The 25,353-nt window shown below is 27.9% G+C and overlaps 3 protein-coding genes and 1 pseudogene across 4 annotated transcripts in view; 1 reads left to right on the top strand and 3 right to left on the bottom strand.

Moving 5' to 3' along the window:
• The window catches only part of LOC108731043 (nucleolar MIF4G domain-containing protein 1 homolog), a 6,071-nt gene extending 1,867 nt beyond the window's left edge, over positions 1-4,204 (top strand). The window contains exons 1-9 of one of the 2 annotated variants that reach the window (XM_018461093.1): positions 153-230; positions 337-793; positions 1,042-1,616; positions 1,922-2,206; positions 2,270-2,457; positions 2,625-2,800; positions 2,885-3,237; positions 3,681-3,812; positions 3,914-4,204. In XM_018461093.1, coding sequence (XP_018316595.1) covers positions 195-230; positions 337-793; positions 1,042-1,616; positions 1,922-2,206; positions 2,270-2,457; positions 2,625-2,800; positions 2,885-3,237; positions 3,681-3,812; positions 3,914-4,204 — 2,493 coding nt within the window. In that variant the 5' untranslated portion in view covers positions 153-194. Of the gene's footprint in view, positions 1-152; positions 231-336; positions 794-1,041; positions 1,617-1,921; positions 2,207-2,269; positions 2,458-2,624; positions 2,801-2,884; positions 3,238-3,680; positions 3,813-3,913 lie in introns of those variants that run through there. The other variant, XM_018461094.1, reaches the window with a different exon arrangement.
• Positions 4,205-5,319: 1,115 nt separating this feature from the next.
• LOC108731049 (lysozyme 2-like) lies at positions 5,320-10,383 on the bottom strand (annotated as a pseudogene).
• A 1,691-nt stretch (positions 10,384-12,074) lies between these two features.
• LOC108731040 (lysozyme 2) lies at positions 12,075-15,087 on the bottom strand. Its single transcript, XM_018461090.1, has 4 exons — positions 14,984-15,087; positions 13,847-14,017; positions 12,458-12,531; positions 12,075-12,379 (listed from the first exon to the last, which is right to left on the bottom strand). The coding sequence occupies exons 1-4, from the start codon at positions 15,045-15,047 to the stop codon at positions 12,239-12,241; spliced, it is 450 nt and encodes a 149-aa protein (XP_018316592.1). The 5' UTR covers positions 15,048-15,087; the 3' UTR covers positions 12,075-12,238.
• A 3,743-nt stretch (positions 15,088-18,830) lies between these two features.
• Positions 18,831-23,815, bottom strand: LOC108731041 (lysozyme 2). Its single transcript, XM_018461091.1, has 4 exons — positions 23,500-23,815; positions 19,909-20,076; positions 19,092-19,165; positions 18,831-19,016 (listed from the first exon to the last, which is right to left on the bottom strand). The coding sequence occupies exons 1-4, from the start codon at positions 23,561-23,563 to the stop codon at positions 18,876-18,878; spliced, it is 447 nt and encodes a 148-aa protein (XP_018316593.1). The 5' UTR covers positions 23,564-23,815; the 3' UTR covers positions 18,831-18,875.
• Between the last annotated feature and the right edge of the window lie 1,538 nt (positions 23,816-25,353).

Here is a 25,353-nt window from a genome sequence, read left to right as displayed (position 1 = left end):
GCCCGTGTCACACTACGCATTGGAGACTGAGGATTGCGAATTGAGGATTAGAATTCAGCCAATTAGAACGAAATGGATTAAACTTAAAATTACTTGATTGGTCGAATTCTAATCCTTAATTCGCAATCCTCAATCTTCAATGCGTAGTGTGACACGGGCATTAGCGCACGTGTGAACGATGTGTATCTTTATATATGTTCTATGATGTGTATTTTGGAGTGAAATTTGAGGTTATAGATGTTAAATTGTCATCCGTGTTTTCGTTACATTGCTTTTATTGGTATATTATAAACATTATTATTTTATATATATATATCGTAATATTTTAAATATTAGTTAAGAACATTTCTCCGCGATATGCGGCGTATTCAGCATAAAGGGGCACTAAATACTAAGAGCAACAAATCTAAATCAATACAGAAAACACGTAAGCAATTGCGTAAAGAAAAAAGACAACAAAAGAAAATAAGTAGAGCAATGTATTATCAAAAGAAAAAATCAAAAAATCAGTTGGAACAAACTTTGGAAATATCAACGATTAACAATGATAAATCTATGAAAATAAAAGAGAAAAATAATGCCGAACAAGTACCATCGACGCAGAAACGACAAAAGCCTAAAGATACGAAGAAAGAAAGAATACAAAAGAATACGAAAAAGCAAAGGATCATACAGTTAAAACAGGCCAATCTGAACGAAGATAAAGCGATTAAACAGTTGGAAAAGCAACTGAAGTTAAATAAACGAAAGAGCAAATCTGTTCCAAAGTCTTTCGTATCAGATGGATTAGATTGTATCCTTTTAATAATTTACTTATTGCTAGAAATTTTTTCATAAAATTAATGCTCTTTTTTTATTCTGTTTGAAGTAAAAAAAAAAAACAAACGTGTATGGAAGTTATTCTTAAAAATTGTTAAATTATATTTTTATATTTTATATTATATTTTCGTTATGACTTTATATTTTAAATTGATAATTTCAGATGTGTGTATCACAATTGTTTGGTTATAAATCATTTACAGTTCCTTAACTTTTAATTAGATCTTTTGGATTTTTGTGATTCAGAAAATAGGAGTCACATTGTTGAAACTGAAAAGCAGTTGTTAGAAACTGGATTGAGTAAAGAATTTGAAGAGGACTTGAACATGGCTATTGGTGAGAATGATACTGAGGATGGAAATGAAAAACATGATGAGGAAGACAGTATAGATGATAATGAAGATTCTGAACAAGATTCAGAAAATGAGGATCTTTTGTCTGATGAAAATTTAATTCAAATTAAAAGTGGAGAAATTTCTTCAGAAGAAACAAATACAATAAACATTAAATCTAAAAAGTATGTACCAAATGAAGAAGAGGAGACAGTAAATGAAGAATCCAGTCACAGTAATACATCAGAGCAATCAGATGATAATGAAGACTTATGGGAAGATATTTATGGAAGGCAAAGAGACAAAAAAGGCAATATTGTATTAAAAAAATATGTACCACCTGCTGTACGCATTGCAAGTAATAATATTCCTTCGGATAGTGAAAAAATTAGTAGGTTAAAGAAACAGATGAAAGGTATTTTAAATAGATTGGCAGAACAAAATATGCATACCATTGCAAACCAGGTAATTAATTATTAATCATGTGCTGTTTAGTCAAATATAAGGATGTTCCACAAGGAAACTGACAAACTTGTAGAGAAACTGACAACTTTGTAGACAAACAGAAAAACTTTTAGAATGTATTATACATTATTATATGAATTTTCTTACTTAAAATATAATTTTCAGAATACACATTCTAGAAATTTATCGATTTCCTCGTGCAACACCCTGTATATAAAAATAATAAACTTATATTTAAAAGTTGAATATCTTTATTGAAAAGAATATTATTTGTGACTGATGAATTTATCTGAATTTTAATGTAGATAGAAGAAATGTACATGTCAAATAGTCGTAATGATATGAATGTAATGTTATCCACACTAATGATGGAAAGTATAGTTGCACCAATATTAACTCCAGACCGACTTATCTGTGAACATATGATGTTAATCGCTATACTACATGCAAATGTTGGTACAGAAGTTGGAGCACATTTTTTACTGATTATTGTAAAAAAGCTTCACTATATATTGGAAGAATCTCATTGTGTTAAGAATAAAGAATTAGATAATATAATTCTTATGATTTCACATCTCTATAATTTCAAGGTAAAATATTATTAATGATACTTTTGCATTATTGCAGAATATATTTATGATTCTATTTTCTAGGTATATGGTCATCGCCTTTTGTATCAAATATTAGGGAAATTAGCAGCAAAATTTACAGAAAAAGAAATTGAACTGATTTTATTGATGTTAAGGACAGTAGGTTTTCAGTTAAGGAAAGATGATCCAATTGCTTTGAAGGAACTTATATTAAATTTGCAGCAAAAAGCAAATAATGCTACTCTAGAAAAGTAAGTCTTTATATTTTTAAATACTGTGTCTATACTGAACAGTCGCACATTTTATTTTAAATTATTTTTCCTAACTATTCTCTGTATAAACTTGTTTTTTTTGTAATATTTTTTAATATTTATTATTTTTATTTATGTATATTTTATGTATACTATTATCTTTGTAGTTCAAGAGTCAAATTTATGTTAGATGTACTATTGGCAATAAAAAATAATAACATGAGCAAAATACCTCAGTATGATCCATCTCGGATAGAACACTTCAAGAAAATACTAAAGAGTTTTATCCATAAGGGCAATAGTGTTACACAATTTAATGTAACTTTAGAGGACTTATTAGAAGGTATGTAAAATATAGTACATATAATACAATAAAAAAAATGACAAAGTCTTAAAAAATAAGATTACGTATTGTTACCTTTTTTAGCTGATGAAAGAGGAAAATGGTGGATAGTAGGCTCAGCCTGGTCCGGTCTTAAGGGTATTGGTAAATTAGAAAAGAATTCAGAAGACAAAAAACAAAAATACAGTGAGGACATATTGGAGTTGGCACGAAAACAGAGAATGAATACTGATGTTAGAAGAGACATCTTTTGCATACTTATGACAGCTGAAGATTATTTAGATGCATTTGAAAAAATTCATCATCTTGGTTTGAAGAACCAACAACAGAGGGAAGTCATTTATGTTATCCTCAATTGCTGTATTCAAGAGAAGAAATTCAATCCTTATTATGCTGTATTGGCGCAAAGACTGTGTGATTTTGACAGAAAATATCAGGTATATAAATATAATTCTATATATAAAATATTGTTGCGTCTTTAATGCTGCAATAAATCATTCTTTAAATGCTTTAGCTTAGAATCAGTTGAGGATAAGGAAATCAATGCATTAGGAAATTAGTTAGCAATCTAAGGAAAAATCGATTTTTCTAATAGCACTCTAGCACTTAAAAAATAGAAAGGTCTGTTATAGAAAGGATTTCTGTAGGTTTATATTGCAATTATTACTTCATTGTGTTATTTTATATTCAATAAAATTGGTATTATTATGTTATGTTGAGATACTATTACAATTATATTATTTTTTATTGTTAGTGTGAGTGCTGAAGTACCGACTTTGTGAATGAATAATTAGTGTAAAGATTTCCAAGCGCAACAATATATTTTTTATGTATATTTTTTATGTATATTCTAATGATTAATAATGATTAATTATTATAGTTAACTACACAATATGCATTGTGGGATAAGTTAAAGACGTTGGATAATTTGAATACAAAACAGTTAACAAATCTGGCAAAATTCTTGACTCTTTTATTCTTAGGCAAGGGTCTTCCGCTTTCCATTTTAAAGGTATGTATATGCCTACATTAACTTTTCTAGTTATTTTTTGCTTATGTAATGTTTATTACTATGTTATATTTAATTTTTATTATTGCATGTAATAAATGCAGGTAATTCAATTCACGGAATTAGACAAGTTAACCATGAGGCTTGTACGGCAAATCATGCTGGGAATATTATTACACGAGAATGAGGAAGCCTGTTTAGAAGTATTTGGAAAGATATCTTTATCTCCAAAGTTGCAAATTTTTAGGGAAAGTCTTAGATTATTTATAAATCATTTTCTTGTAAAAAATTTATGTGCTGTTGAAAATTTGCAAGAACATAGTGAATTATTGAAGAAACGAGCAGAATTGATAGATAAACTTTTAAGTACACGAGAGTCAAAACTTATATTTTAACGGATATTTTTATAATAACTAGTACTTACATAGAACATGTATTTTTTATGTGTTTATATTATATGTAAAATTGTAGGTATACAATGTAAATTAAAAAAATGTTTTATACTCTTTCGAAACGTATTTATAATACGATATACAAATATCTAACATTATTCAAGTTTTTTTAATTTTATGATTCATACACAATGCATAATATAAGAACATAACTAATTTTCCTTATCCCATAGAATAATAACAAGATAAAAGTATATAACAACAGTTTGAAATATTTAGATAACAATACTTACTCACTGAATATGTTGACTTTTGCAATAATGCGAATAATATATATATATTTTTTTTTATTTTAATGAGACGATTTCTCAAAATATTGTATCAGTATGTTATTGTATGTCAATATATTTATATTTATTTATTTATTGATATACAATAACATACTGATAAAATATTTTGAGAAATCTCATCAAAATAAAAAAATTATAAGAAGCACAAATAATATGATCAATATTAATAAAAAGTATAACTTAATTATAAAGTAAAAAGGAAAAATTTTATAACACTCTAGATTATTGATTAAATAAAGTCATTTATGTAAATTTTTATCGTAAAAGAACAACTTTTTTTTCCACTTTTTCTCACATTCACGTTTGACAACTGATAACAGTTTATTAATCGTAGCCCTTATTTATGGCATGTGCAAAATGTGTAAATTCCCCTTACATCATCGTACAAACGTCAGTGCCACTCTTGTTTCGTTATGATATTTGATTTCTCTAATTTGTTTTCCTGTTTCCTTGTTTTTCTACTGCGAAATAGCAAAGTAAATAATAGCTATATTGGTTTATAGTTTTAAAATTTATTTAGTATTATAACATTGTATAATCGATTTTATAAATCTCTATTGAACAATTAAAATGGTGCTTAATTCTTGAAATTCTGATTAATGCCATGAAAAATTTTCAAAAAAATATGAGCTATAATGAGAACTTTTTTCAATTTTCAATATAGGACAATTGAAATATTTATTTCATATTAAATAAAGTTTTACTAGATGAAATTTTTAGGCAAAATTACATATTATATATGTATTATTTATTTCAATGTTTTACAGTTTATATACACAATTTATATATATTCTCGTAACACTATAACGTATTGGTGCAGCCGCTTGCGCCAAATTGATGAATACGTACATAATCGTCACAGTCGATTACTCCATTTCCGGTGCAATCCTATTTAATTAACGCACATTAGACGTTATATCAGTTCAACATTCAAGAGGTTTTAGCCGTTGGTCGAATAACTTGCTTAATACTAATGCCGGCTGTACTGTAACTTTCGAGCCTTATAACTCGAAAAATATTTAATAAAAAAATATTTTATTATAGTGTTTTGAAAAGCTCTCAAGATAAGCTACAAGAAAATATAATGAAAAATAGGGGCTTCCATTAAAAAAATCGACTTGACCTTGATCTGGCCTTGGCGATGCTACCCAAGATCAAATCAATGGTACACTGAAAAAAAAATATAGTCAATTTTTACAAATATTTAGTTCAATACTGCCAACTAAATATTTATTAAATATAAAGATTTATTTATTTGATACAAGAAACATTAATTTGATTTAACAATCATTCTTTTTATTGAACAAATATTTATTTACTGTAAGTAAATGTTTAGTTGGCAGTATTGAACTAAATATTTATTAAAATTGACTATATTTTTTTTCAGTGTATCTTCTTATGTCCCCCTCTAAACCATACAACTTTTGTTTGAAACATTTTTCCGTATCTATTATAGTTTTCGAGAAATCTTAATGCATTATTTAAAATAGAACACCCTGTATATAAGAACGCGGCTATATGCGTATAAAGAAATGGAAAATTAAATTTATTTTTAATAAATATTTAATGTATAATTTCCTTTTTGTATGAAGAAAGTCAACTCACTATCTTCATTGTCGTTATCGCTTTGCCCTCCGTGTACATATGGTCTGCCAGCATCCAATATTGTTTTGTTATATAAAAAGGTCCACATACCGGTCCGTTACAGCCTACAGTGATATTACATCCTGAAGCAGCTTCGCATATACAGCCTATGCATTTTTGCATATTATCTCTTGAGCTGTAACGAATAACAGATATAATAATTATTATATGTTCTTCATTGGAGTGTCCAGAACACTTCATATCACCTTACAAATTTTCTATCGACTAAAATTATTTTATCAATTAAATGTTTTTGTCCATCTTCCGTAAATTATGATATTTTAATATTTTGACAAAATATAAAAAATATTGAAATAAACATAATTATTAGAGGAAGGTCACCAATACCGACATACCACTTTTTTTTTAGACAATATTTCTTAAACAAAAGGTAAAAATGTAACTTCAAAAACATAAATACAAACTAAAAAGTGTCTTCTATCAGATAGTATAAGCAGTTTTTATAATACTGTTTGCAATTTTGCAATAATTAAGTTTTTTGTAAGTTATGCAAAAATGAGCGTCTAACAAAATGGGCTTCAAAACTAACATAATAGCCAATAATGCCAACACATTCCTATTCTATAAATAAAGATATATCCTATTGTAAGAAAAACTAATTTATGAAACTATAAACATTTAAAATGACATAATATTATCAATAATACAGTCACTATTATTTTAATTACGCAATTTGCAAAAGAACACTGTAAGAATTTTCTTCTCGAATTCATAGAATTTGTTTTTAGCTGATATGGTATAGAAATAAGCTACAAATATATGAATTATGAGTTTGTACTTCTTTAATTAGCTAAACAGATCATGTTTTTATTATATATAGTATTAATAAGGTGCAAAGGTCAGTTTCTAAGAAATAAGAGGATGTCGCTTTAGGAGACCTATGTCAGTATCGGTGACCTTGCTCTATAAATATTTATGATACTTCTTACGTTTATGGTAAATATTAGGTGCGCAACTAAGTTCCCGCTGTTTGTCAATAGATGGTTCCAGCAGTAAGTGCTGGTCGATTCTGACATAATCTAAACGTCATGAACCAAGCTTAGACATATGGTAAACAAACCGCTTCGACACATTAGTGATTTTGTTTTGACATTATATTCTTTTGGTTGTGTGAAAATGTCTGATTTTGTGCCAAATAATCGTCATATGCGGGAAGTATTGATTTTCTTCTTTCATTCGAAGAAAACGGCGGCTGAAGCGCATCGAGAGCTCCAAAAAGTTTACGGAGATGCTGCTCTAAGTGAAACAACGTGCCGAGATTGGTTCCGTCGCTTCAAAGACGGTGATTTCGATGTTGACGACCGTCCGCGTGAAGGAAGGCCAAAAACCTTCGAAGACGCTGAATTGGAGGCATTGCTCGATGAGGATCCGTGCCAAACGCAAGAAGAGCTTGTTTCAGTATTAGGAGTTACCCGCCAAGCCATTTCCAAGCGATTGCATGCGTTGGGAATAATTCAGAAGCAAGGAACTTGGGTTCCTTATGAGTTGAAGCCAAGGGACGTTGAGCGTCGTTTTTTCGCCTGTGAACAACTGCTCCAGCGGCAAAAAAGAAAGGGTTTTCTTCATCGCATCGTGACGGGTGATGAAAAATGGATTCATTACAGCAACCCAAAGAGAAGAAAGTCATGGGGGCTGCCCGGTCATGCTTCTACGTCGTCGGCTCGGCCGAATATTCACGCTGCGAAGGTTATGTTGTGTATTTGGTGGGACCAGGTCGGTGTTATTTATTATGAGCTGTTGAAACCGAACGAAACCATCACTGGGGAACGGTATCGACTTCAATTGATGCGATTGAGCCGAGCACTGTGCGAAAAACGGCCACAATACGCGGAGAGGCACGAAAAAGTGATTCTACAGCATGACAACGCTCGGCCTCACGTTGCAAAACCCGTTAAAACCTATCTGCAAACGCTGAAATGGGAAGTCCTACCCCATCCGCCATATTCTCCAGATATTGCGCCGTCCAATTATCACTTGTTCCGTTCAATGGCACATGGTTTGGCTGACCAGCAGTTCGACTCATATGAAGACATCAAAAAATGGCTTGATTCGTGGATAGTCTCAAAAGATGAACAGTTTTACCGTAACGGTATTCGAGCTCTGCCAGAAAGATGGGAAAAAGTAGTAGCTAGCGATGGGCAATACTTTCAATGATTCATTTGTAACCATTTTTTCACAATCAAGTTGCATTTTCATCAAAATAACAGCGAGAACTTAGTTGCGCACCTAATATTTGAAAACAAAAAAAATGCGAATAGTTCAATTCACACAGACTTCCTATTTATACATTATTTGTCCGCAAAAAAAGATGTGAAAGTAGGAAATTCATGTTTTTATGCAAATGCAGATCTATATGTATAAATCATATATATATATGTATATTATGTAATGGTTACTTAATATGTGATGATTTATAATTTTCTTTTACTTTTAAATATGTTACATATAACTATATATATTTTATAAATATTATTAAACAAATTTTATTTCTTAAGTTTAAATACTTATACGTTATGATGGTATAATCAATCCATTTTTCTCAGTGTAGAATATCAAAATTTATATAAATCACAATTTAAGAAAATGCACTTTCCATGGAATTACAATAAGAAACATACAGTTGTTTGACACATTTCTACGAAATATGAAATTGACATTTTCGATGTGTGATATCGTGTTTATACATATGTATATAAATCATACATTGCTCGTACATGCACGTGAACACATTTATGATTATGTATATCTACTCACAGCATATAAATTTATGTAATAATTATATCTGCACAGACATGATTAGTTTTATATCACAGTTAAAATACAACTCAAACCTGCAATTTATTGTAAAACTAAATTATCACTTGTTTAGAGGTATCTATGAATATTATGGTGAAAATTTTTCTTTTATTCGATTTATAATATTACTTTTTTCAGATATTATTTCTATTTTGTTATCTCAATAATAAAAATTATTTAAAATAAGTAAATTATTCAAATTTCACTTTATTGGGAATTCCTTAGTATCATTGAATTATATTTCTCGAATCGTTTTACTTAGAAATTTTATACATTTTGAAATGTCGTATTTTACTTGGAAATATTCATACAATTAATATACGATGCAATATGTGCAGTTACCCCGGATAACACAAAAATCGGGATATAAAATGTTTTTAAAACATTTTTGCGAAAATCATCTAAAAAAATGTCTTAAATATATCTAAAAATCATTTTGTGTCCCGATTTTAGACTTCGTATTAATGTCTGGGATACTATATTTGTATATATGTTTATAAAATTTTAACAAATATAATGAAAATTTTGAACATTTTATCTGTATTTATATAACTACATTCATACACATTGAAAAATAAAAAATATTTATTATAAGCAAACTTTATCAAAGTATTGTGCAAATAAGGTAGATCTCTCAATCTCTTTACAACAGATTACGGCGGCGAACTAATGACGAACTTGATTTAAATAACCGGTTTTAAACATTTTCTGAGTCAGGTTATAAAAATTTTCATAATAACATTATAATGTCTTTCTGTATCTTCTTGTGTCTTTTAATTATTAGCTTTTTGTTATTACAATATATAACTTCTTTTTATTCTGTTTTTTACTTAAGACTACTGTTGATTCAAAATTGATGTAAAAAAAGGATATTTATAGATTTCAAAATCGGTTATAAAATAGCTAATTGGGGAATCGTTTGTGTGCATAAAAAGATTATTAGAGAAAGGAAAAAAGATAATTATTATTTACTCGTATTCACGAGCTTTAGATTCATATTAGTCTTGGATTGAAATTTATAGTTAATTGATCTACAAAAAATCTAATTATTGATTTTTTATTTTTTAAACAAAAATTATTTGATTTCTCTATATAATAGTAAATAATATACTATATGTTAACTTACTATAGTGGACTTATAATAGTATGATATAATTATGATCACATAATTTTTATACATTTGGAGAAAATTTGCGTGTTATATATAATTCTTATATTTTTTCGTTAAAAAAAAAAAACCGATAGCTCACCGAAAGTATATACGCAAAACAGCACAATTATTGTAACAGCAATCCACGAGACTCTCACAAACATCTTGAAGATATATTGATGTTGCTGATCCGCGAAAAGCAACGTTACTGCTGTGTGAGATGATCCACACTTCTCGATGATTGCTTTTTTACGCCGCATGATGAAGGCGAGAAGCAAAATATAGATACGATGATTCAGAATGAGTGGGAAAAGGAAAAATCATTTGAAACGGCTATGACTGAAAAATTTTATCATTGTTGCATTAAAAGGAAAAGAGAAGTTATGAAAATATGAATTATAAGTAATGAAAAATTAATCGAAGCACTCTGATGCTCAATATTAATTCAAAATCATTGTTCCAATCAATTCGTCTCGAGTAAGATTTTTTAAAATATAGAATGAAAATATAATTTGTAGAAAATCTATATATACACATAAAAATAATTGTAATAATTTTGAAAAAGATGTTCCATAGATGGTTTCTTAATGTTTGTACTATAACAACTTTTGAACCAAGCTTATCTCTGATTTGTTTCCTTATTGCAGTTTCATGTTTTTCTGCTGTAAAGCGGATATCAATTTATAGTTTTTTTTAAATATATGATTAATATGCTGCTATATCACACGCGCTACATAAATTTAAACTATTTGATGAAGAAAGAAACAAAACAGCAGATAAACTTTCAAATATATCAACTTATATATGTTTTTACTGATATTTTTATAATAACGGTAATACATAAATAAAACTGCATATATTCCATAAAACATATACGTATATATTATCTACGTATTATATACATATATATTATATAAAATTTTAAATAGATAATATCTTACTAAAAAGCTTAAACATAAGAAGCCATACATATGTGAAGTGTACATATAAAAGAAGCAGTAAAGTTAAAAAGTGTGTGCATCACTAAATAAAAAGTTTATTGCGCAAAAATAGATATGAAAGTAATCTAATTAGTTAATTACGAGATATAATATAAGCAATACAAAGATATACGCGTGCAGAGATCGGATATTTTTGGGACGGACCTCCTCATACATTTAATAAAAATAGACCTAAATTAATCTTAAAAAGAAATTTTAAAAAATTTGCCTTGTTTAGTTCTTATTAGATATTGTTTTTAATTTTAAAAGTTCACATTAAAATTCCCTTTTTGAGGGAGAGCTTAAAACGATATTAAAAATAAGACATTACATACATTTAAATTGATAGAATGTTATTTTATTTTCCTCTTTAAAGCAGTGGTTTTATACAAATTTTGTATAAAATGATTTTAAATTCAAAATATAAAAATTTTTCTTTTTTGATCTCTGTTAAAATTACAAATATTAAACTTTTGCAACTTTATTAATATAAATTTATTATTATATTATTATTATATAAGTAAGATCCCCTTATAAAACTTTTTCGTATAAAAATATATAGGTTAAATATAAAATATGTTTATATATATCTTCTTTCCTTATATAATCTCTGTCCATGACGGTACTCGGTACTATTTGTTCGAACATCGCAATAAAAAATTTTCATAATGAAAATTGAATGGCTTCAATAGTACTTTAAAACTATAAAAAAAATTTTTTTTAATTATTTATTTGTAACAATTATTTATTTATAAAGAAAAAATGTTTTTTTCTTTATAATTATATTTCTAAAGTACTCTTAATGCCATTCAATTTTCATTATGAAAATTTTTTTCTATCTCTTACAGTTCTGGCGATATTCGCTTCGAAAGAGAAAAATCGATTTTCTTCTAAAGGGTGTTTCACCCCCTAAAAGCCATACGTGCGTATGAACACGTATAAAAAAAATACGTGTCGCTTATTTTGTCTGGAGAATAACATATTAAAAGCTCATTAAAATCAGAGGGAGACAGTTGTGCTCTTTCCTTGTTAGTATAAACACGTCTACTAATGTTGATTTGTATTTACATAAAAAATAATAAAAGATGTATCTCTATTATTTACGTTCGAAGGTTTGTAAACATAATTTGTATTTATTCTCATAATCACGGCTTAGCGAGTTGTTGCAGCCGGCTGAGCCAAGTCGATGAAGACGTACATAATCATCACAATTGATTACTCCATCTCCGTTACAGTCCTTTAATTGCGCTAACATTAGAGTTATGCAAAGATTCATATAACTTGTAATACATCGAAATCTGAATGTCGATCTTACCTTACTGTGTTTAGCCATATAGGCTTGTACCGTATAACCAGCACAATACAAATCATTAACACAATTGCGAAAAGCTAAAAGAAAAAGAATTGATTATGATACACACATTTATCATCATAATTATAAAATTTATATTTATTAATCACTAAAATAATATATATAAATAACATTAGCATACGAACTAATATGAGTCGATTATAAAGAGAAAGGTGATATATATTATAGCTCCTCATTTAAATGTTATACAATAACTTTATTAATAATTAATATTTAAATTTAAAATTTAACAAATACATTCAAAAAAGTGTCGTTCAATCTATTTTAGACTCAAAATTATAAAATATTTATTATTTAGGACATTATTTATAAAAATGTGGCAGCATTTCATAATGGATCGAAAAAAAGTATGAGGGTGATAATGTGGCTTCTCCATAAAAAAAGATTAAAAAATTGATTTGAAAAAATGATTTTGTTTAAAAGTAGTATTTGAATACAAAATTATATATTTATAAATAAAGTATTGCAAAACGTATGCTATATATAATATATACCTACTCAGTACTAAAAATCTATATAATATTTATATGTAACGTATAGAATAACAGTAGGATTATAATTAATTGATTTAGCAAATAATTATTTTTACATGAAAATCTCGAGAAAGTAGTCGTCAGTAATTAACATATGGTACATTAACAAAATACTGTTGTTTAACTTTGCATAACTCGAAATATGTACAGCTAAATAAAATGTTAAATAACGAAATGTTAAATAACAATCCATCCATATCCAAGTGTACATATTCGTGTGATTCAAATTTAAGAAGAATGAAGAATTATATGTACACAATTAAATGCTGAAATATATCTTGAAAACGTTTCAAAATTCTTAAAAGTAAAAATGCATTGTAATAAATGCCGACTACATATTGTGTATTAATTATAAGATTATGTATAATAATAGCGCTATGGTGTAAGAACGAGTGGACAAATAATTATTATCCATAAATATAATTATTATTTTGCTGTCTAGCGAAGATGCCATTATAGCTACGAAGGCCATGATATTATCTTCTCGTCCATTAATACCAATTTAATGCAATAAATGTCGTCGTATTAAATTATCTGCTATGCGGAAAAAATGATGTTATATTATAATATTATTTCTTTCTATATATATAATCAGTAATGTGTATAATCAGTATAGTGTCAGTACTAATTAAAGACATCTAAACATAAATCACATATACATCTATTTTTTTAAATATATAATATTATCTTCTTTCATCTCATTCACGAAATAATGTATAAAAGCAGCGCTGTGTATAAATAAATGAAAAATGAAAATTTTTGCTAATAAATATTCAAAGTTTTTGTAAAAATAACAAACCATCGTCATCACTGCTCGACTCGCCCATTGGAGGTGGTTTGCCAACATCAGTCCAGTAATATTTTGTTATCGAAAATGGTCCACATACCATATTGTTACAACCAATACTAATATTACATCCTGTGCTAACTTCGCATAAACAGCCTAAACAGACTAACGACACGAGTTGAGCTACAATATAACAAAAAATTCGGATATTATCAATATATCAAAGCTAGTATAATTGCAGAGTATGAGTTCCTTAATAAAAATGTTTAGAAAATTCTGAATGTGAAAAAGAATGTAACTTTTCAGAATTTTTATTTCAAACTTTTTCAAAATCTCTATAAGTATAATATTATAATTTTTTAGAAAATCTTTTAGATTTTTTACATAAATTGAAAAGCTTTTCAAAAATGTTGAGAAAGTCTACATCTTCTCTAGAATTCATAGGTATATGAATGTGGAAATATTTAAAAATTTTTAAGACTTAATTTTTATTCTGTAATTTTCGAAAATACATATAAAATCTGAAACACTTTTAAGATAACTTTTTTAGAAATTTTCATAAATTTTAAATGTGAAAAATTCTTAAAAGTATAATTTTTTTACCAAGGTATTATTAAAGACACAGTCATATAGAATCATAAATATATTTAGAAAATATTATTAAATGCAAACTACTATGATAATACGCACTTAATAAAATTCTGGAAACATAGCAATAGTCGGATCCGATAAAAAATTTTACTTTGCGCGTAAATTTAATAAAATATTATTTATATATTATTGAAACTTATATTCGCGTATTATACAAAAGTTCCAAACAAAAATTATGCAAAAATGCTATATTTGTAATAGAGTAATGATAGTACATTTCGAACATGATGGGTACTATCTATAATATAATGGATATTACTTATATGTTTGAAATTATCTATAATAGTTCGATTTTTAAGGAATTTTGAAATGTTTTTTTTTAAATTACCAATTTCTCCAATTTCTATGTGAATGTTGTTCTAGATGTATAACATGTAAACTTTTATAAAATTTATAGTCATTGAATATAATAATGTTTTTCATATACACATTCGAAAGAAAGACGTGTATTATAATTATCACTTTTTCTTAGAAAATGGAACAACATCGATATCTCACCGTAAGTATAAACGCAAAATAACACGATTATTGTCACGGCAATCCATGAGACTCTCGGGAACATCTTGAAAATGCTGCTGTTGCTGCTGCTACTGCAGCTGATCCGCAAATATTTATTACCGAACTATGACTACGTTTACACGGCTCGATTTACGTCGAAGTTAAAACATCGATTATGAAATTGACCAATCATAGCTGTTCCTCTGAAGAATGGAATGACTGTGATTGACCAGTTTCATAATCGATGATATAACTTTGGCATAAATCGAGCCGTGTAAACGTAGTCAATGTTAGTCAACTGATAGTAGATAATCCGCTCTTTGGAGTTGTTTCCGATGATTGCTTTTTTATTACGCTGCTTATTTTTATGTATACAGCGATAGCAACGGAGTAATGAAAAAGTGGTACAGAGATGTGAAAACATAGAACGAATAAAGAAATAAGGAAAAACCATTTCCGAAGAATTTTATTTTATTTTTAAACATTAAAGGAAAAAAAATTTCAAATTTTGAAGTATTGGAAATAATCGTTCAGCCTAGTATGTCCGATAAATACAAAAATTTGTAATTAAGCTACAAATTATATTCATTTAAGATTTTTACGTTAACAAATTGCATTTATATATTTATTCAAAATTGCGGGATTTTAAAAACATTTATTTATGAATATTTATTGTATCTGATGTAAGCTTACAATAATCGCTTACTAGAAATTATTAAACATATTCTTAATAATATATTTCTTTTTACAAATAAGTTTTAGACAATCTAGAATTATTTTTAGCATTTAATAGCTTATTTTGAGTTTAAATTGTTTAAATTAAAGCGTTTTTGTTTACTTTAAAATAAACGTATTCTCAAAATGTTATAATAATTTAAATGTAGAAATGTATAGTTCTTAATAGCAAAGAGACGTCCGTAGGACATCTTGGTGTAATCCAGGGACTTCCTGAGAATATCCTGTAGACCAGTGCTCGGCACTAGATGCACATTTCGGGCTGATTCCGGCGAGCGACCCCCACTACCACTCGAGTCTCAGCGGCCGAGCCGCCGACCGCTCACGTGACGCTCTGGCTCAGGAGCGTCCCTATATCTTAAACGTGCTAGGGTCGTATCTTCCGTCATTGAAGAATCTTTCTTGCTAAATAATTTTTATTTTTTCAAAAAATCAAGTACTAAATTTTCTATTATTAATGTATTAATATGCTCTATATATAATAATATAATTGTAGCAATAATATATAATGTGTATAATATAATTAGAGTTCTTTACAATAGTTTTCCACATCACCCGTGAGGTACTATTGTTGACGCGTTTTTTTTAAAGTGGTTTCCCCAGTAGGCTTATTCCACTGAAAAAGATAATGAAATGTCTGTGGATGTACCGTCTTTAGTGGAATCATGCAAACGACCCAGAAAATCGAATTAATATTTCTATGCAAATTGGTTGTATCAATTTCTTTTGATTCCTGTTTATTTTTATATGTATATTTCATTATACAAAATTTTGCCTTCCTGCCGAGCCATTTCATTATCTTTTTCAGTGGAATAGGCCTACTGGGGAAACCACTTTAAAAAAAACGCGTCAACAATAGTACCTCACGGGTGATGTGGAAAACTATTGTAAAGAACTCTAATTATATTATACACATTATATATTATTGCTACAATTATATTATTATATATAGAGCATATTAATACATTAATAATAGAAAATTTAGTACTTGATTTTTTGAAAAAATAAAAATTATTTAGCAAGAAAGATTCTTCAATGACGGAAGATACGACCCTAGCACGTTTAAGATATAGGGACGCTCCTGAGCCAGAGCGTCACGTGAGCGGTCGACGGCTCGGCCGCTGAGACTCGAGTGGTAGTGGGGGTCGCTCGCCGGAATCAGCCCGAAATGTGCATCTAGTGCCGAGCACTGCTGTAGACTATCAAATGAGCACCTCATTATGTTCTATATACATATATTCACAGAACGTTTAAATCCGAAGTCCTAAAGACATTCATCCGTTGAAAGGACGTCCATCCGTAATCCTTGGGACAATTTTATTACTTATTAATTCCTATATGGCACAGATCTCCAAGAAATATCCTAAAAATATCCTAAAGACGATTGCAGGATGTACCTCGGTCCCTCGGATAAAGTGTGCTGAATTTGCATTTGAAATTTGTACCAACGAAGTTAATGAATATAATAATATTTCATAAAATATTATTATATTCATTAACTTCGTTGGTACAAAAAAATACAATCATATCTCGCACTAATTGTAAGTACATGCAAAAACCCAATACAAATAATTATAACATAGCTGTACATAAACTTTATGGTTATAGAGATGTTGACTAAATTTTAAATGTGAGAAACAAGCAAACCTAGAATATTAGAAAAATCCAAAAACAGATCTCAAGGATTACAGATGGATATCTTTAGGACTTCGGATTAGAATGTTATGGAAGTGTTTAGGATTTTTAGGCGTTTAATTAGGACTAAGGTTCTAAAATTTTCATCTTAATATAATGTCCTAAACGTATTCTATATATGTTCCAGGATATTCAGGATGATCCTGAGGTTGTCTTGTACTGTTAGGGGTTTCTGTGTATAAATGAGAGAGATTCATAGATAATAATATTTGCCAATTAGCAAAGTTTCTCTTTGCTTTATATAGCTTACATGTATCATTTAATACACGATCAAATCGATGAAACTTTAATATATTAAAGTAAATTGGCATAATGCAACTGACGATCCTTGCACTAAAATAAAATATTTGCACATATTTATATTTTGTCTTTTTTTAACGCATGTTTAATAAATGCACAATAATTGTACATTATTATTATACAACAATCGGATAACATTTAAGTGACAAATTGTTATTTACAAAAAGCGAGCAAAGCTAACAAATAAATCTGTTAAGCTGTTAAAAGCCTATAAAATAAAGAAATTGAATTTGTTAATCAATATTAAGTTAATCAATTAAATTAAATCAATTAAGATAAAAAAAGAAATATTATGACTCTAAAACAATGCTTTCTATTCGGGACAAATTTGCTATGTTGTTGAGGAAATAACAGAAGTATAAATGAGAGAGTTTGAAAACTCGAATTTTGTAAAATTTGAGAAGAATTTTAATGAAAAAACGGGATCAGTAAAAACTCCAAATATTAAATTTTTAAAGCCTTTATTGTAAATTTTTTTGTTATTTCTTAGCTATATTAGCGTAAATAAGACATATTGTTATGTGTTAACCATAAAACACAGTCATACAGCATAAACATTATGTAAGTTAAAATTAATACATATGACGGATTAAAACGTTTAAGAGACATCGTATAGACATAGATACGTTTCCTACAAAAATATTTATTGCATATCAAATTCTAAATAAATGAAGTTAGTTTTTATTACATTCGGACAACAATTGGCGAAAACCTTCTTCTCATTGCCGTTATGCGTGTAATATTTTAAGGTTTAATGTGTAATACTTGCGTGCGTATATATATTTTGAATACAATGTTTTTCTTTTTTTTTAATATTTATTTGTTATATCATTCAATTTTGTCTGTTCTGAAGATGACTATATTTATAGTCGAAATGCATGACTTTATTATATCTACTTATATTCATGAAATTTGAATTATATTAACACAATTAACCAACTTGACTCATCAGCGCTCTTTTTATATTTTTTATTTTTAATATATAAAATTATGTATAAAATTAAATAATAAAAGCGCATAGGCGGAGGCATCTTTGCTAAAGATGAAATATTGTATAAAATTTTTAATAAAAATATAAGATGGGCCTATATCGCACAGATGTATTTATATTATAATAATTAATTAATGGATGATTATTAAGTGATAACATAATATATATATGTTATTGATTTTGGAAGGTTCGTAAACACAATTTGAATCTAGTATCATATTTGCTATTAAGCGCACCGGTGCAGCCATTTGCGCCAAGTCGATGAATACGCAGATAATCTTCACAGTCGATCACTCCATTTCCACTACAGTCCTATTTTATTAACATATATTAGATGTTATGGCAAAGATGTTAAGTGTAAACTCATATGAGAATCGAATTACTTACATGACCGAATTTGGCCATATAGTTTTGTACTGCGGCAGCAGCACAGTAAGGATCGTTGACGCATCTGGCATAAGCTGGCATAAAAAAGAAACCATTATTATATATTATAGTATATTATTATTACAGAATTATTATGCTTTATATTAATCAGATTATAAAATTTATGTTCATTATAGCCACTAAAGTAAAAAATGTAGACATACAATTTACACGATTCTATTAACATTGGTTAACCGCAATGTTAATTGTTATGTAAAAAGTTTATATAATACAGTCAATATTATAGAAAGTAACAAAAAATCAGTCAAATTACAATTAAAATTAATTAAATGTCAATTCTAATTAAATTATTAGTTAAATTTGACACATCGAATTTCACATAATATATGTATATATGATCATTATTTTGTTTATTTCTCTGATAGAAAAAACAGAAAAAATAATTTTAATTATACATATAATAAATAAAGAACGAAACTTATTAAATATTCTGATAGAAACGACATTGTATTTCATATTTTTTAAAAATATAAACAAGGTAAGTATACATATTCAAAAAATGAAGTAAATTATTTAATTAAATACTTAAATATTCTTGCAAGAATGTTTTGCATATTTTTCGTTTCTATAATTAATTGATTCTCGAATACGCGCATTTTATACAAATTTTGTAAGCAACGCGTATTGTCTGAGTTCTATGTGTTCTATCAGAAAATTCTAAAAGAAGCATGACTATAAAGAATGAAGAAGAAAGAAAAATTATTTTTATGTGCTTCGATATTATCCAAAGTATTTTGTATAAGAGAATGTAACCCACCATTGTCGCTAAGTGGCTCACTGTTTAGAGTTGGTTTACCAGCGTCGGACCAGTACCCCCATGTTATGGCAAAGGGTCCACATACTGCTTCAGAACACCCGATAGTGGTATTACATCCAGAACTAACTTCGCATATGCAGCCTAGACAGACCTGCGATACAATTTGAGCTGTAATGAAAAATAGAAATGTAAACATTATTAATATAACAATAAAAAGTTATCTTTATAATTACTATTTTATTATAAGCAAAGTATTGTAATTTATCAAAAGTAGAATCGATGAATCGGAAATGTATCTTATAGAGAGTATCTATATCTATATCTATATATGTATATAGATAGAGTATCTATATCTATATCTATTAACTATAGCTTTTTATTCTTCTCAAACAAGAAATATAAGTTAATTTGAATAAAATACCGAAAATATTTATAAGTCTGACAAAATAATTTTAATAAAAAATATTCTGTCTTTATGCTAAATCTTTGAAGTTATGTAAAGTTTATTATACAATCACATTTTATATCTTCAAGTCTACAAAAGAATTAATATTAAAAATTTTCAATATATTTCTCAATTATAAAATCTACTGAGAAATTCCTTAAAGCCCTTATAAAAATTTGATTTAATACTGATTGTATAATTATATTAATCTAATTAATAATAATAACAATAATAACGATAATGGTGAATATTATAATGAAAAATGTAATTAAATTTCTGCATCTTTGCAAATTTTTGAAATAATCTTCACGTTAAGAATAAATTAGAAGTATGAATATATGTCAACATATTTAGACACATGAATTTAGAACACATGATTTAGAACACTTATGACATTACAATAAAAATGTAGAGTTGTTTAGTTACATACATTTATGCAATGTATAATGGAATTGGCATTTTCGGTATGTGATATCACTTACATATACATATATCTCGTAACATTGTGATCGCTTATATATCGAACGCACGGGCGCGGTTGTTTTGCAGCGTCATGGTTAAAAATATAACTCAAATCGTGCGAGGCTCATGAATTTAAACTACAACTCGTTCAGAGATGGCCATGGCAACTATAGGTAGTGGAAATCTTTCTTTATTCGATTCACGATTCTTTATTCGTTTCTTTGTTATCTCTTCTTTGTTATAAGTTATATGACGGATTATCTAAAGTTGGTGAGTTATTTAAACTAAAATCAATCGTCTGGAACAATGATGTTCAACCTTTTTTAACGATCATTTTTAGAGGATCATTTTCAGAAATAGATAAAATCTTACGGACTTCATAATGTTTATTTCGTTTGTATAAAATAGAAAATATGATTTTCACAGGCGAACCGCAGGTTGAACATGATTGATCTAGAACCTAAAAGTGTCTCTCCAGTATTTTATTGAATGAATTATATATACTATTCGAAAAAATCTGTTCACTTGCAGATAATATTCCATACTTTAATATACGTCATAATACGGATTATATGAATTACAACTGTATCTGTGTATTTAACATTTGCAATATGTATTATCAAATTTTATACATTCTATATAAATTCGTACAATATTTCTGCATTCGATTTGAAGTATGTATAATTATGAGAGAATATGTATAATATATGAGTAAACTTCATCAAAGTAATGTGCCAAGGGTAATCACATCATATTATATTTTGAATTAGTTTATGACAATTTAATGGGTTAATGCAGAACTTGTTCCAGCTAACGGTCCGTGTTTTCTGAGCCAGATTACAAACGGATCATCCTGTAACTCCGATCGGTTGGGAGTGGCCTGAAGCGACTTGTTTAATGAAGTCAGGGCCTTTCAATATCTTTTAATCTGTTTGATCGTTAATCACGGATACTGTAATCAATACCGTTAGATCTTTTATCATTATAATCGATAGTTAATAAAACTGTATAATTTAATTCAAGGCCAATACCTTATGAGTGTAAAGTGGATATTGTGTGTGAAACGATCATCTCTTCTTTTCATTTATTGTTAATTTACTTAGGACTAAAAACGATAGCAAAGATCGAATTCAGTTTCGAACCAACTGAGCACTTTTGTGAGTAAAGAATCAAATTGAAGAGTGTTTAAGAAAACCTAAAAAAAGGAAAAGAAAAATAATCATTCTATGCACACAATCACGCTTATTCTCATATAATAAATCTTGAATTGAATTTTATTTGATTGATAAATAAAAGTATTCTACTCATTGATAACTAGTATTTCTTTATAGATTGCTTTTAAAATATATACGCATTAATAATTTTTTAAATATGTATGCTAATTCCATTTTATTTATTTACATTTAATATATATTTTTATCGTTTTATAATTTTAATTAATATTTGTAACATTTTATATAGGCCAAAATTTTTATTACAGTAATAATTGCAACTGTATATAATCTATTATTGCGAGGCTATTGCAATATAACGCAGACAACGATGAAATAATATACGAACATGAAGAAAAGAAACGTGGACATAAATGACATTTACCTTAATGTAATCAAACATGTTTTCTATATTTGGATTTTGTTATCTTAATCATCATTGATGATAAATGGTTAAAACATGACTAAAAAAAAATACTAACTATAACGTCCAAATCAATTGCAAAATTACATTTCTATAGAACCGTGTCAAATAATATTATATGAAACTAACTAGAAACTGTAATGGATTTATAATGATATGATATAATTCATATAATTATAATCACGTAATTTGGTTTTACATAGTAATTGCCAAAAAATATACACGATGCGATTAGAGATTAAAAAAAAAGGAAAAAAGTGAGTATTAAATATAATTTTTAATTCTGGACATGTATACACACACACACACACACACACACACACATATATATTAGAAATTTTATATATTATCTTATTCATTAAATACTATTCCTTTCTTATAAGATTTTAAATCATAATTGTTATTTCTAATGTTATTACAATAACATAACATGAAAAGATTAATCTTTCTTACAGAGATGGAATAAGAAAACTCTTGAATTGATATATCGCATAACAGTCAGGGATGCGGTCATGGATACAGAAATATTTTTAAAGAATTCCACGAGATGTTGACTGCTATTAATAATACACTGCTGATAAGAATTACTGCAGAAACTATAAACGATAGCCGCGCGCGCGCGCGCGGATCCGATTAAATTTTTGTTACAAATTAATCAAAAATTAATACAAAATTTTGCTCTCTTTGTGCGAAACAGTTTAATAAAATATTGCTTAAATATTTAAAACGCTTTATGTAAAAATGAATATAAATACTAAAAAATTATGGAAAACGGACAGCCAATTTGCAAAATAAATTTTAATGTATGAAACCAAGACATTATTTTTTTATTGTTAAATATAATATCTTAAAATGTGTATTTCAAAATTCATAGTTATAAAAACTTTCTAAAATAAATAATATATACTTTCTTACAAAATTTTTAAATATTTAGTTATTACATAGTACAAGTAATACTGTTAAATCACAATTGTCATTTAGACGAAAGTCGCGTGTTATAAATCGCTTTTTTACAATAAAATAAAAAAATATAATTGTAATGAGCTCACCGGAGGTATAAACGCAAAATAGTGCGATTATTGTCACGGCGATCCACGAGACTCTCGCGAACATCTCAGAGATATGTTACTGTTGATCCGTGAGAAGTAACGTCTATTAGCGCACTGTGCTGATCGAGGTGATCCTCGCTTTCGAATGCTTCTCGATCATCGCTTTCTTATATACGGCGATAGCAACGCGTGATGAAGGCGAGGACAAGCGGTGAGGATACGATGACATGGGAAGAGCGGGGAAAGGAAGAACTGTTCATGGCTGAAGGACGAGAATTTCATCGTTGTATGCGTCAGAAGAAAAAGAGAAATAAAATTCCGAACACAGTCGCAGGATTTGGAAATAGCCCTAAAATTAGCGGCCGGACAATGTCTTGTTTTTATATACTTATGTTAAAAATGATTCTAATTCGCGTCAAATAAATTTTTTAAATAATAGCACATGTATATGGAAACTTGAAAAGAATATTTTATATACATATATATATTAAATATATGAATTACATAAACATTTTAAAAAGAATATTTTAAGCATAACAATATTTCGTGCGCGCGTTCTTAAAAATTAGAAGATATTCCACAAATGTCTTACATATAATTTTTATGTCATAATAGCTGAGAAAAAAACAAATTTGCTTCTATTTTATTATTTATCACAAAATTTTCAAAATTATTAAAAGTAATTACGAATATATTTACATATACATCTTATAAATCTTATAATTATATTTAGATATTAATTGATATAACATCTTAATTGGAGTTTATGAAGAATATATATTTATTCTTCTATAGGTATACTATATTTATTATATATTGTGTGACAGTCAATTTCTGACAAATTAATATATGTATCTATATAGACTTGTTTTTTTTAGCTGAACTTCTTGCATAGTTTTTCTCTTTTTTTTCTCCAACGTGGAGAAAAAAGGGAGAAAGATGAACCGTGCAAGAACTTTAGCTAAAAAGAACAGATCTATTACAATTATTCCATAAATAGTTATATTAAAACAATATAATCTAATATACTTTTAGAATCTTACAATATCGTACAGCTCTTACATTATATCTTCTATCTTCCTATTCGAAACTTACAAACTTCGAGAGATATTAAAAACAAAAAATCCTGCATTTTATCGTGAAATACTAGCTCATATTGCAGCGTGTCAATAAAAAAAACCGCATTAGAAAGAAGACAAAAAGAACAATATTAAGATCGATCTAGTTCTGCAACGTTTTATAGCATATTTTAATATTTTAGCAGAAAAGGACAAATTTTGAAATTTAATTCTGCATCTTTTTGCAATTTCTAACGCCTTTTTTAAACAAATAACAGATCGTCTTCATTTCGAAATTTGCAACGTGAAGAAATGTGAAGATTACAACAACCGGATTCCAAGTTCAATGTCAATGCCCTAGGGGCGCGCCTCTCTTCTCGATGGTCTTACAATTGATACTTTTCCTTGGGAACAAGTTTGTAGGGACAGCAGACGCGCGTCAAATAACAACGTGCGGCGTTGTAGCTGTTGCGCCACTGAAATATTATTACCTGAAATTATTCGTTTAAATTTTTACAATAAGAAATTTTGACTCATATTACGAACCAATGAAAGAGAAAATTCCGTTTCTCCATTATATGTATAAATACGTATCCGACGATTAATAGCAGTCAATTGATTGACGTAGGATCGCACATTATTCATCTCATATAGATAAAATGTCTGAAATTCTTCTTCGTAATATAATATAAAATATTAATATATGTTGTACAAGTCTTGTATGAAGCTATGATATCTCTAATTCGTAAACAATAAATAAGAGCAATCTCTAATTTGTTTTCTTATTCTCCTTTTC

This window comes from Mycetomoellerius zeteki, unplaced genomic scaffold, assembly GCF_001594055.1.
Source record: "Mycetomoellerius zeteki isolate Tzet28-1 unplaced genomic scaffold, Tzet1.0 scaffold99, whole genome shotgun sequence".
Taxonomy (NCBI): Eukaryota; Metazoa; Arthropoda; class Insecta; order Hymenoptera; family Formicidae; genus Mycetomoellerius; species Mycetomoellerius zeteki.
The sequence above is the reverse complement of the archived record's forward strand: the minus strand, read 5'-3'. Positions and strand labels throughout refer to the sequence as shown.